Genomic DNA, 11672 nt, shown 5'->3' on the forward strand with positions numbered 1-11672 from the left:
TTAGGCAACTGGCTGCCACAATCATTATTATGGATTATTTTATTTTTATGTCCTGGCAGGACAAGAACTTTCTCTTGGGAGGCCTGCTCTTGGGAATGTCTTCAAACTGTGGTTGGGACCAACGGCATCACCTGGGAGCTGGCTGGGGATACAGAAACAATCGCTGCCCCACGCCAGACCTGCTGACTTAGAATCTACATTTTAACAGGATTCAAGCTGATTCATCTGCATGGTCAAGTTTGAGAGGAACCGCTCAAAGTCACAGGTCCTGTTTTCTCCCGTCTCTGTTTTCAGAGTGCACAGGAGGTGGGTGAGTGCCCGGAATCCCAGAGTCTGAATCCTTCCTCTAAGTGGAGAGGAGAGATCCCCAGCTCCCTGGAGGTGCACCTCCAGCTGAGAGCCTCTGGAGGAGGAACTCTCTGGCGGAACCCTGACTACGGCATCTGTGGAGCCAAGATATGGATCCAAACTCCAGCTTGCTTTTGGGTCCAGCCCAGTATCTGACAGAACCTTGTATGGAAGGTGGAAGAAGCCTGTCCCCCAGAGAGCAGAGCAGATGCTCCCCCTTTGCCTGGAGTCAGGTCCCCAGCTCCAGCCTCTCCGACCCTGACTGCTTTGGGGATGAGCACATCCAGGCAAAGAGGGCCAGAGTAGAGACCATCGTCAGAGGCATGTTCCTCTCCCCAACCTCTCTGGGGCCAGGCAGGGCCCTCGCTGGGGACAGCCCAAGCCGCCCAGAGAAGGCCCGGGGGCGGAAGAGGAAGCAGAGCCTTCCCATGCAGCAAGACCCCCTGGAGGCAGGCCCCGCAGGGAACCGGGGCAGCGGCAGGAAGGGGGGCCCTCGGGTGAGAGGACAGCTCCACCTGCTGAGGCAGCAGATGAGACACCTGCAGGAGCGTATCCTGCAGGCCGTGGAGCCCAGGGCCGCAGCTCAGGGCCCTCCAACAGCAGGCCAGAGGAATGGCTCTGGGTCTGGGCCCTGGGGGGTGGACAGCGACCACTGCCAGGGGTCCATCAGGGACCTCTCCAGGGTGGAGAAACACAGAGCGTCTGAGGTCCAGTACCTGTCTGAGGGGCCCAGATTTCTTCCCTCTGAAGCACGGGCCTTGCTGGAGAGTCTGAAGAAAGAACTGACGGGGGCCATATCCCAGGCTGTGGACTCGGTGTTACAAAAGGTACTGGTGGATCCATCGGGGCACCTGACTCAGCTGGGCGGGAGATTCCAGGAGCCGGTGCCAGATGGGAGAAGCGAGCCCTTGCCTCCTGAGGGCAGTGCCCGTAAAGATCCGCTTCCTCTGGCGGCCTTGCCCAGACGGGCCCAGCCACCAGCGGGGGCTCCACTGGGAAGCTTATCGCTGGCCAAACCTCTAGATTCTCCCAGGTACCCCATCTCTCTGAGAATGATCCCCAAACCCTATCAGGCTTCCCCAGCAGACTGTCCCTTGGTGGTTGCACCTGCCCACATCCAGGAGGAGCAGATTCTCGGCCAGCTACTGGGCCATGGGCCCGGTGGCCGCTGGAGGGGTGGTCTTCCTCAGGACCCGTCTGCCCTGAGCCAGCCCTCCTCTGAGGTGGCCCTGCGACCTTGGGGAGCTGCCAAACTGCGACCTCTGGCCTTGAGCCAGCAGCAGCGCCCCTGGCCCTTCACGTCCACCTGTTTGGAAAGACTGCCCCTCGTTCCCCCGATGAAAATGGAGCCGGGTGGCCGGCAGGCCGTCATGGACACGCTTCCTTTCTCTGTGGCCCACATATCCTTTTTGGGCAATTGGGGTTCTCGTTTGTCCCAGCCCAATGAGACAGGAACTCTGGACGCTGAGGGGAGGTTGGGGGACACATAACTGCTTGGCACAGGGAACTGCTCTGCTCTTCCAGAGGAGAGGGGGTCTTCTCAATGTTCATTCTGGGGCTTCCTTCCCCTGTGGCTCAAAGCTAGTAGGTTCCTGAGAAAGTGGTGACCAGTTCTGAGATCTAAGGGTCTGGCAGAGCTCCTTTACCTTCTTCTGTAACATAGATTCTATCACTATTGACTTAGTCCTTTGGGTCTGGAAGGGGTTTGTTTATTTTTAAACCCAAATGGGCTCCCAAAATATGACAAAAACATGCTGTGGAAGGAGGAACCCCATCACTGAGACGTCAGCTGCTCATACCCCTCGGCCAAACAGGCCAAAGGAATGGCCTTAACTGAGGCGTGGCTCCCAGAACCTCTTGTCTCTTCAGGCAAAAAGAGACATCTGCTTAATTGAGACATCTCATTAAATTGCACCTCCTTGTGTCTGTGGAGTCACACAAGCAGGGTGAATAGTCCTGCCCCTTCTACCTGCACCAACTAGATAACTCATGGGCAATACACGAGGGGCCAGAAACTTGCGGGGCTGATGGGAAAGGGGAGATTTTCTTCAGGGACGAGACCTGAGGCCAGGTGAAAGGGGTAAGAAGACTTCAGTTTAAGGACTAGCTTCTAAGCTGCAGCTGAGGAGAGAGCTGGGTGCTTTGTGGGTGTGGAGCAGGGTTGGGGGCCCCCGCCAGGCAGGCTGTGGGGCCCAGGCTGGTCTGCAGGGGGTCTGAATCTTACTGCATCACCTTTGCAAGCCGTAGAGAGATCCCACTCAGAAACAGGCATTTCTCCAGAGTAACACTCCCTCAGGAATGTAAAAGTTTTTGAAGCAAGACAAGTAGTTGCTTGGGTAAACACTGTGTTAATTCTATTTCTGTGGGACTGCTCAGAGCCTTTTTAACATGAAGTCCGATGAAAAACGCTAAGAGGAGAATGTATACAGTCCCACATGCATAAAACCAAAGAACCCTCTTTCAACCAGCATCTTGTGAGATTAAAGCTCCTGAGAACATATTTTGGATGCGGCTTTTTTAGTGAGCCAAACTCACGCTGCTGCTTCTCAGGGACAGCCTTAAATTGCATCTCCTGGGTTCTGTGGAGTCACACAAGCAGGGGTGAATAGTCCTGCCTCTTCTACCTGGCAAGCTGTGGCAAAGGCAGCAGGAATGGGGTGGAACCAGCTCAGGGCCACACCAGGCTGGCTCTTGTGTCCTAAATACTATGAGCGCCACCTGCTGGTCACAAGTGTTGGCAACACTGCCCAAGCTTGGACACCCCTGGGTTCTTTTCCTGGCAGGCAGAGAGCAACAGCCACAAACAAACCCAGAGCTGAGAGCATCTCGACAGCCACCAGCACACCTCTCCAGCAGCAGACACAGAGATATCACCATAGACAGATTTTCTTGTCAGATGAAAGCCCTCTGTAAGAGAAGCTATCTGTCCAGGTCTTTGATAAGAGGCCACTGGTTAAGTCTCCCTGTCAGAGTCAGGTTGTGGAAGAACCTCAGGAACTCAGTCCCCAAAGATTCTCCGCTGACCTTCCCCTGGGAAGGGTATTCTGCTGTTTCAGAAAAGCACCTCCTGTATGCCTGGCCCTGCCTCGTGAAATGAGGCTTGGGCTCTGAGAACTTCAGGAGGTTTTCAGGGGCCACTCACAGGGCCTGGCTGCCCCGGTCATGTAGTTGACTACCTTTGGAACGATTTGGGGCCCCCAGGCAGCATCCTGGCCCCAATTATTCCCTCATTCTAGAATCACATGACACCCCTGTGAACAGGTGGAGCGGGTATCATGACGAGACAATGAGGAGTGACCGCTCGCCTCCTGGGCGGCAGGCATTGGGACTGACAGTGCCCCTCTGCACTGCCACCTAGACACAGTTCTGGAACTCAGAACGCTCTGAAAACCTCTATTTCTTTCTCCTAAGGTTGATGGGAGATTCTCTTGGTTGCAAAACCTGACCTGTGCTGTGGGCTAAGTCGCTTCAGTCGTGTCCGACTCCTTGCAACCCCACGGACTGTAGCCCGCCAGGCTCCTCTGTCCATGGGGACTCTCCAGGCAAGAATACTGGAGTGAGTTGCCATGCTCTCCTCCAGGGGATCTTCCTGACCCAGGGATGGAACCCACATCTCCTGTGTCTCCTGCATTGGCAGGCAGGCTCTTTACCACCAGCGGCACCTGGGAAGCCCTACCTGTGCTGATAGGAGGCCTCTTATAGACTATCTCACTTAGCACAATTAGTCATTGATTTTGCTGTGGGAACTTTATATCTGATTAGACAGCTGCCACAGACCCTGCTGTGGGCGGTAACTAACACATCGTACACGCACCATCTTGCCTTGATACAATAAATTCTGAAACCTGGCGTCCATTCGGCCCACTGTTTCAGATAAGGGGTTGCGAGCCCGAGTTACCTCACCATCCTCCAGTATCCACTCTAGATCAGTATCTGAGAGGGACAGAGAAGCGGACTAAGTTGCTCAGAGTCAAAGACAGACACACGCAGAGCCAGGGTTCAAAGCCAGCATCTGACTGCCCAGCACAAGTTTCAACCACTACACTCCGCAGTTTAGAAATGGGGCCCAGAGAAGGTAAGCGGCTTGCCCAGGGTCACACAGGGACTAGGTGGCAAAATCTATTATCTGAAGCTCGGTGTTTGACCTCCCAATCCAGGATTCTTTCCACAGCACTTATAAAGGATAAGAAGTAGGGCTAATGAGGCAGGGGGCAGGGGGCCTCCTGGACAGCGGCCTGGGTGCCTGGGCCAGCTACAGTTGTGATCAGTTGTCTGGTTTCCTTCGGGTAAACTGACCTGTCCTACTGAGAAGCCTTCATTGTCCTAAAGCTACAGCTCTCAGCCTCAGCTCCAAGGTTACCCTGTGTGTTTCCCACACAGCCCTAGGATTGTTCCTGGGAATGCTAAGTGTTCTAGCGTAAGACTCTTTATTTTCCCTACCACCCTGGTGCTAGGTTTTCAGGCCACAACCCCCTGCTCTCATTAAAGGGGAAGGGATCTGTTCCCAGAGTGAGAGGCATGGGTTGGAATAGAACTGCCATAGTTAATCGTGGGTTAAAGTTGACAATTCACTCACTTATTCCTTCATTCACCAAACATTTATTGAGCACCTACTCTGCTCCTAGCACCGGGCTAGGCACGTGGAATAAAAAGATAAAAGGGTAAGGCCCTTGCTCTCAAGGAGCTCACAGTCTAAATGGGGAGACAAACATGCAATAAAAATCCCAATCATGTCATTCTTACAAAAAACAGCTTATACAAAGAACGTTGGTAGCCCAGGGTAAGGAAGGCCTAATTCGGCAAGGAAGGGTTTCACAGCAGAGGGGGCATCTGAGTTGAGGTGGGGAGGGTGAGGGGGAACTTCTGCCAGGCAAACGGAGAGAAGTGCAGCCCAGCAATTCGAGCTTCTTGAGCCAAAGCAAACCGTGATCTGGTAGTCCGTCAGGTTAGGTGCTCGTTGGCATCACCACCACAAACGCAATGATGAGGGCCAGAAAGCTGACTCCTCTCATTTCACAGACGAGGAAACTGAGACAGAGAGGAGAAGTCAGTCTCTACTTGGGGTTTTGAAATGGTCTATCTGGGGGACAGCTGCCATCTCTTCCGACCCTCTTGTGAAAGCGCGCACACACACCCTGAGTGCGACAAATCGTATTTGCTATCACATATGCAACAGGTCTTTACCACGTCAAAATGTTTTTTAAACTCTGCAACTTTACTGTACATAGATGGTATTCAGCATCTGGAAAGAAAGAAGTTTATCTGATCATACTTGCTAGAGACAGAAAAATGAAGCAAATACATCATTCAACCAGAAAAAAATTAAATAGAAACCATAAGGAACAGGGCAATTTACCATTTGGATAATTTGACAGAATCATTTGATAAACTGGTCTTAGTTTTCCTTGACCCTGGGCCAAATCCAGGAGGGCCTCAATCCTGGTCACTTGAAGAAGGCCAAACTAATGTTTTTCTTCACACGCTACCCCAGCTCCAACCTCCTGAAGGCTTACTTCCCTGACGTTCAGGTAAAGTCCTTCAACTGAGTTTCAGTCTCTGCAAAACTCCCAAGTGGCCGCAGGTGTTTCCCACGTTGAGTCAAATCCTAGGTCAACATCTGTGCACTTTAGCTCCTCTTGTTGTTGTGGCATTTTTGTCCTGGGCTGAGAAACTGAATAAACAGGGGTAACTTTGGGGATAGAAAGGTTGGGTCTCTGGATTTAAGCTTCTGAGCTATAGTTAAGACCCAGAAACACTTGGGGAGGGAGGGGGGGTTACAGAACCAAGAGTAAACAGCATCTTTAGCCCAGTGTGCTCTCTTTGCTGGAGCCACTATAAAAAACAGAGAATATATCAAGAATTGGACACTGCGGCTGTTAAACTGACCTTTGAACTTTGGTGTTTCAAAACTGAGTGAAGAAGCATGCAAATCAATGTGACAATGAGACAAATCAAGCTCTGATGGTTGGAACCAGGCCTTGCGTGTTTCCATAGCTTCAGAGGGCCTCCTTTACCCTGGGTGTTGGGTGAGGGGCTGTTAATACTTTGTATCCGTTGTATCTCAACATCATTTTTTTTTTGAGCTATTTCCCTCATACCCAATCGCTTGCTTCATTCCTGAACCAAGTTCTCATTAGCGATTAATTCTGCAACTCTGAGTTGCCAATACACAGTCCTCCGATCTATACCATTCCCCCTTCCCTTGGCGCTTTACCTGGCAGAGGGCACTGGGGCTGCGATGTAATCTACCTCGGTGCTGCAGACACTGGGACCACACTGATCTTGACCTTGAGCCCTCCCAAAGTCTCACTTAAGGAGTGAAAAACCTTTATAAGTCTAGGCTATAAAATACATTTGTTTTCTACTGGGCATTACAGCTAATTCAGATTTTTCCATGTATAACTGTATAGGCTTAGAAAATAGCTGTGACTTCTTTTTTAAAGAAAGCCCTGTTTAGTGCGAACTGAAGCCACTCTTGCTAACCCCCGTGCTGAACTGGAAGCTGACAGTTCTGACTCTGAGCACCTCGTGGTAAATGTCTGACTTCATGGATCCTGTTGTTTGCACAGTTCAACCGCTGCATCACCTCCCAGATGATCAAGTGGTTCAGCAACTTCCGTGAGTTTTATTACATACAGATGGAGAAATTTGCCCGGCAAGCGATTTCAGATGGTATCACAAATCCCAAAATGCTGGTGGTTCTCCGTGACTCAGAACTTTTTCGAGCTCTCAATATGCACTATAACAAGGGAAACGACTTTGAGGTAAGACCATGCACTCGAGTCCCAGGAGGTCTGATGAGTGCCTTCCCTTTGTGATTGGAGTTTTAGAAAAGATCCCCTTCCATGTCTGTCCTTACGTCACTGAGAGCAGGGCAGCCTGGGACCCATCTCTGCACCATCCACAAAGGTGACAGCCTCCGCATCTTCTCGTAGGCAACAGGTAGATGCCAAACTGAATCTCCAGCCAGTCTTTATTCAGAAACATGGGCAGAGGTCCGGTGTTATGCCATTTTAGACAATACTCTGTAATGACCGGGTTTTATACCCTGAAAGCCTTCTTGCCTTTGCACCAGGAGGCCCAGGGTAAATGCCGGGCTCTGGCTGCAGCACTAGTTCTTGGCCAAGGTTTTCTTTACACTAGTTTCTGTTCATCATTTGGTTCTTTTCTTTATTCTCCCTTGAACAGTTTTATCTGTGGGCCTTCCATGGCAAATCATCTCAAATCCTTTCTGGAAGTAATACACAATACTTAAGCTGCTCAGTCCTTTGGGGATCCCTGTGAAGGCACACTGGTGGCACCTTAGAGGTAAAGCATCGGTGAAGGGTGAGCAAGTGGCCCAAGTGTCATCAGTGAGAGCTTGCACTCTTCCTTGTGTGTGGCCAACAGCTCTGTTCAGCTGGCATCTTGTTCTGCAGGTGCCCGGTGTGTCTGGTCACTGAGCACACTGCCCTCTTCTCGCATTTCTCACTTGACTGTGTGGTCACAAAGAGCAGTGTACGGACACCTCCAAGAAAGCAGAGAACTGCTGGCATCCGCTGTTCAGATGCTCCATCGAAATATGTTTAGAAACTTAAGCCTACCTGTGGGGAAAGTGGACCGTGCCTCCTTTGAGAGGCTCGTGGGGGTCCAGGCATGTGGGTTTGGGGGCAGCACTGCGTCTTTCTATGTAGGGGTGGTCATCTGGCAGGCAGTGGGGGCAAGCCCCCAGCCAGGCTGGATCTGGAGGCCCTGTGGGATGTCCCATCATTAATGTTGCCAATTTGGGTGAGGTCCTGGAACATAGTCTTGAGCCCTCTCCATCCCCAAGCCAAAGGTTGGCTTTGGAAGCAGGAATGATTCCAAGTCCTTTGAATCCAATCCCCAAAAAAGGAGGAATGAGGTACAACAGTCATAAGCTTGGGGGTGGTTCTTTCCACATGAGGCACTAAGGAAAAGAATACTAAAAACCTCTTTTGAACCACAGATTTCATTTCAACCAGAGTCAGCATTTCCCACTTGCTAAAAATGTCACCCATTAACAGAATCAGCTACGCCTACAGAAGGAGTGTCCCTAATCCGTTTTTTCCCCAGGGCTGTCTCATCAGGATCATCATTTTAAGGTCTATATTTGATGAGGGAGCAAGGGATTCCTGGGGCTGCAAAAGCCAGGGGCCAGTAGAGTTGGGGTGCTCCGATCAGCCTGCAACCCAAGGAAATGGCAGCATCAGGCAGTGAGGTCTGGATGGCGCCAGGCTTCACAGCCTCATGTTTTTTCTTTCTCGTGGGTCTCTTTGGGAATGCAGGTCCCAGACTGCTTCTTGGAAATCGCCAGCTTGACTTTACAGGAGTTCTTCAGGGCTGTCTCCGCAGGCAAAGATGCAGATCCTTCCTGGAAGAAACCCATTTATAAAATTATTTCGAAACTGGACAGTGACATCCCAGAGATATTCAAATCTTCCAGCTATCCCCAGGAACTGTTTCAGAATTAAGATCCCACAAAGTGAGGAGTGACTTGTCTGGCTTTCCTGGGTTTGCTTCTCAAATGGCAGGCAGTACAGCTGTAGTCATATAAAGAGGGCATAAGGAGAAATCCCTCAAATAGGTACTACGACCATTTTTGATCATTTATTTCCTCTTCCAGAATAACCAGAGGTTTAACATTAACTATAAAATACTGTAAAAGGAACTCAACGGTTTGGAACCAGAAGACTCTCCACTCCACTGTTTCCAGGTATCATGACCCTGGAAACCTGCAGTTATCTCTGCATCTGTAAAACGAGGTTGTAAGGATAAAGAGATATGTCTGAGAGTACTCTGTGAAATGTTTATTACTCACTACACAAATGTTCTTTTTTTCCCCCCTTCAGTTTTCAGATAAAGTTATCTTATTTGGAGTCTTTTTTACAAATTGTGCTGTTTTTAGTTATCTATTTATCAAGTTTCACTGATTTGCAAGACACTTTCAAATACATTCAGTTCAGTTCAGTTCAGTCACTCAGTCGTGTCCAACTCTTTGCGACCCCATGAATCGCAGAACGCCAGGCCTTCTTGTCCATCATCAACTCCCAGAGTTCACTCAGACTCACGTCCATCGATTCAGTGATGCCATCCAGCCATCTCATCCTCTGTCATCCCCTTCTCCTCCTGCCCCCAATCCCTCCCAGCATCAGAGTCTTTTCCAATGAGTCAACTCTTCGCATGAGGTGGCCAAAGTACATTACCTTTAAGCTATTTATCCTGAAAAGTAAATATTATCTTCATTTAAAAAATAGACAAATAGAATCTTAGAACTGTGAGGTAAGTCGCCAAAGGCTACGAGGCCGGGGCATTTGGGTTGGGAGGGGTGGTCAGGAGCACGGAGGCACCCACGACCTTCTGATGCCAGGCTGCATGGGGACCACCTCATGCTGCCGCCCATGCTCTCAAACAGGCCACTGTCCCCGGTGAGCATCCAGCACGGATGCGCCACTGTCTTCTGACAACCCCTGCCTGACACTTAGGAGTGCTTTGTCACCCGGATGTCCACCGATCCTTTCAGCAAAGCCAACACAAACTTTCTGCAGGATTTGAGTGTTGTTATACATTCACAGTCATCTGGTGGAAGTTCATCAGCAGTTAAATAACCCAAACTGTCTCTAGTTGACCAATGTAATGAATGCCCCAAGCTCCTATGTGCTGAAGAAACTGAACTTCAGGCCATGAAAGCTAGAAAGGGCCTGAGGGGCTCATCTGGCCCCGCTTGCTTAAATGAGGAAGGAGGAAACTGCAACTCAGACGGGAGGTTTGTGCACAGCCTCACAGATGATGAGTGGTGTAACTGAGACAAATACAGCATCACACAGAAATGGAAACTCCCCTGCTCCATAAGGACCTTACAGCCCATGGTCAATCTTTCACAGATAAAGGAATTCAGGAAATCAACTTTTTTTTCTTTCCCCCCTGCTGGTCCAACACAAATGGTGACTTGCTCTGAGCATATAAGCAAGACCTCTGGAATGCTGGGTAATTGCAGCATCCCAGCTAGTCAGAAAATCAAGTCTTTGAAAGCATGCCGAAAGTGCACAGGCCAGGGAGGGCATCACTCAGAGCTCGTTCTGACTAAGGAGTATCTGTGATTTCATTAGCTTACTGCTTTCTCCTCTACAGAAATTACTATACCAACTACCCTGCTTCCTTTTGAGGTCAGCTGGATCAGATAGGGTGAAGTTCCTAAATTATTGCTAGATGTATCAACACAGAAAGGTAGGAAAGGTGACTTTCTTTTTAATTTTCTCTTACTCCAAACAGCCAAGAGGAAAAGCAAAATTTTAAAAAAAAAAAAGAAAGAAAGAAAGAAAAAGAAAAATATTCAGCCCGAACCAGTCTTTTGGGGTTGTTTCAAGGTTATTTGTAAGTGTCCTTCAGTATATCCAACTGCACTCAGATGATCTTGCCCTACTTTCTCCCACAATGTTCCCTTTACAAAAATGAAAGACTCTGCCAAATCTAAGTTTTAAAAGTAAGCAAGCACTGAGTATCCTGAGCAAAGGCAATCAGTTATCTGTGTTTGGAGACAGAACCTGCTGTCCAGAGTGACATTACATAGTTATTTAAGACATTTAGGGGAAGCAATTCCAAGCTCACATGATTGTCCAATGTGGAACAGCCACTTTCTGCCCCAAACCTGAAATTCATTACTGTGTGTTTTAAACACTGAGCCAAGCCACCTCCAGGGCAGTGAACCTTGAAACGCACAAGTTCAAATTGAAAACACTTGTGTACCGCAATCTTTCCAGGAAGTGTTCTCTAACCACTGAGCTAAACACACAAGAATGTATAAATACATGTTCTCTGCCAACAGAAGAATTTTCTATTTTATTCTTCTGTTTCCACCAAGAATGCAGGGAACACATTCGGAGTGTAAGCTGAGCTGGTTATTGTGTTCTTTTAGCAGTCATAAAATTGCCAAAGGTCAATTGTTTATTCACCTTTTTCTTCCCATTAAGGTGCATATGGGTACTGTTCTCTCCCAAATTCAACATGCCCAGTGTCTAGTCAAATACTGCATAATCCTTTGTTGATGGACAGTAGGGGCTGGACTGTGGTTTAAGATGATGGTACTACTGAGGGGTTAATGTCCAATTATCAATTAAAAGCAGGCAGTTAATTGGCATTCCATGCAGAAAGAGGTTCATTAGGACCCTTTATTTCAAACATGGTTGCATTTAGTATACACAGCTCCAGACCAGATTCATACAGTAAAAGGCCAAAGGCATCTCCTAGGTACATAAGGGGCATCTGAACCATTTTCATTTTCTTTCCATCAGAGAAAGTCCACACTGGCAGAGACAGCACACCACACT

At 49.2% G+C, this 11672-nt stretch overlaps 1 protein-coding gene across 2 annotated transcripts; it reads left to right on the forward strand.

Moving 5' to 3' along the window:
- Positions 459–9356, forward strand: PROX2 (prospero homeobox 2). 2 transcript variants are annotated; one of them, XM_005686085.3, is made up of 4 exons: positions 459–1748; positions 5769–5876; positions 6918–7112; positions 8634–9356. In XM_005686085.3, exons 1-4 carry the CDS (start codon positions 459–461, stop codon positions 8817–8819), a joined length of 1779 nt encoding a protein of 592 aa, XP_005686142.2. In that variant the 3' UTR covers positions 8820–9356. The 2 variants fall into 2 exon arrangements, with proteins under 2 accessions (XP_005686142.2, XP_013822767.2); XM_013967313.2 differs by lacking the exon at positions 5769–5876 and having other exon boundaries at positions 459–1175.

This window comes from Capra hircus, chromosome 10, assembly GCF_001704415.2.
Source record: "Capra hircus breed San Clemente chromosome 10, ASM170441v1, whole genome shotgun sequence".
Taxonomy (NCBI): Eukaryota; Metazoa; Chordata; class Mammalia; order Artiodactyla; family Bovidae; genus Capra; species Capra hircus.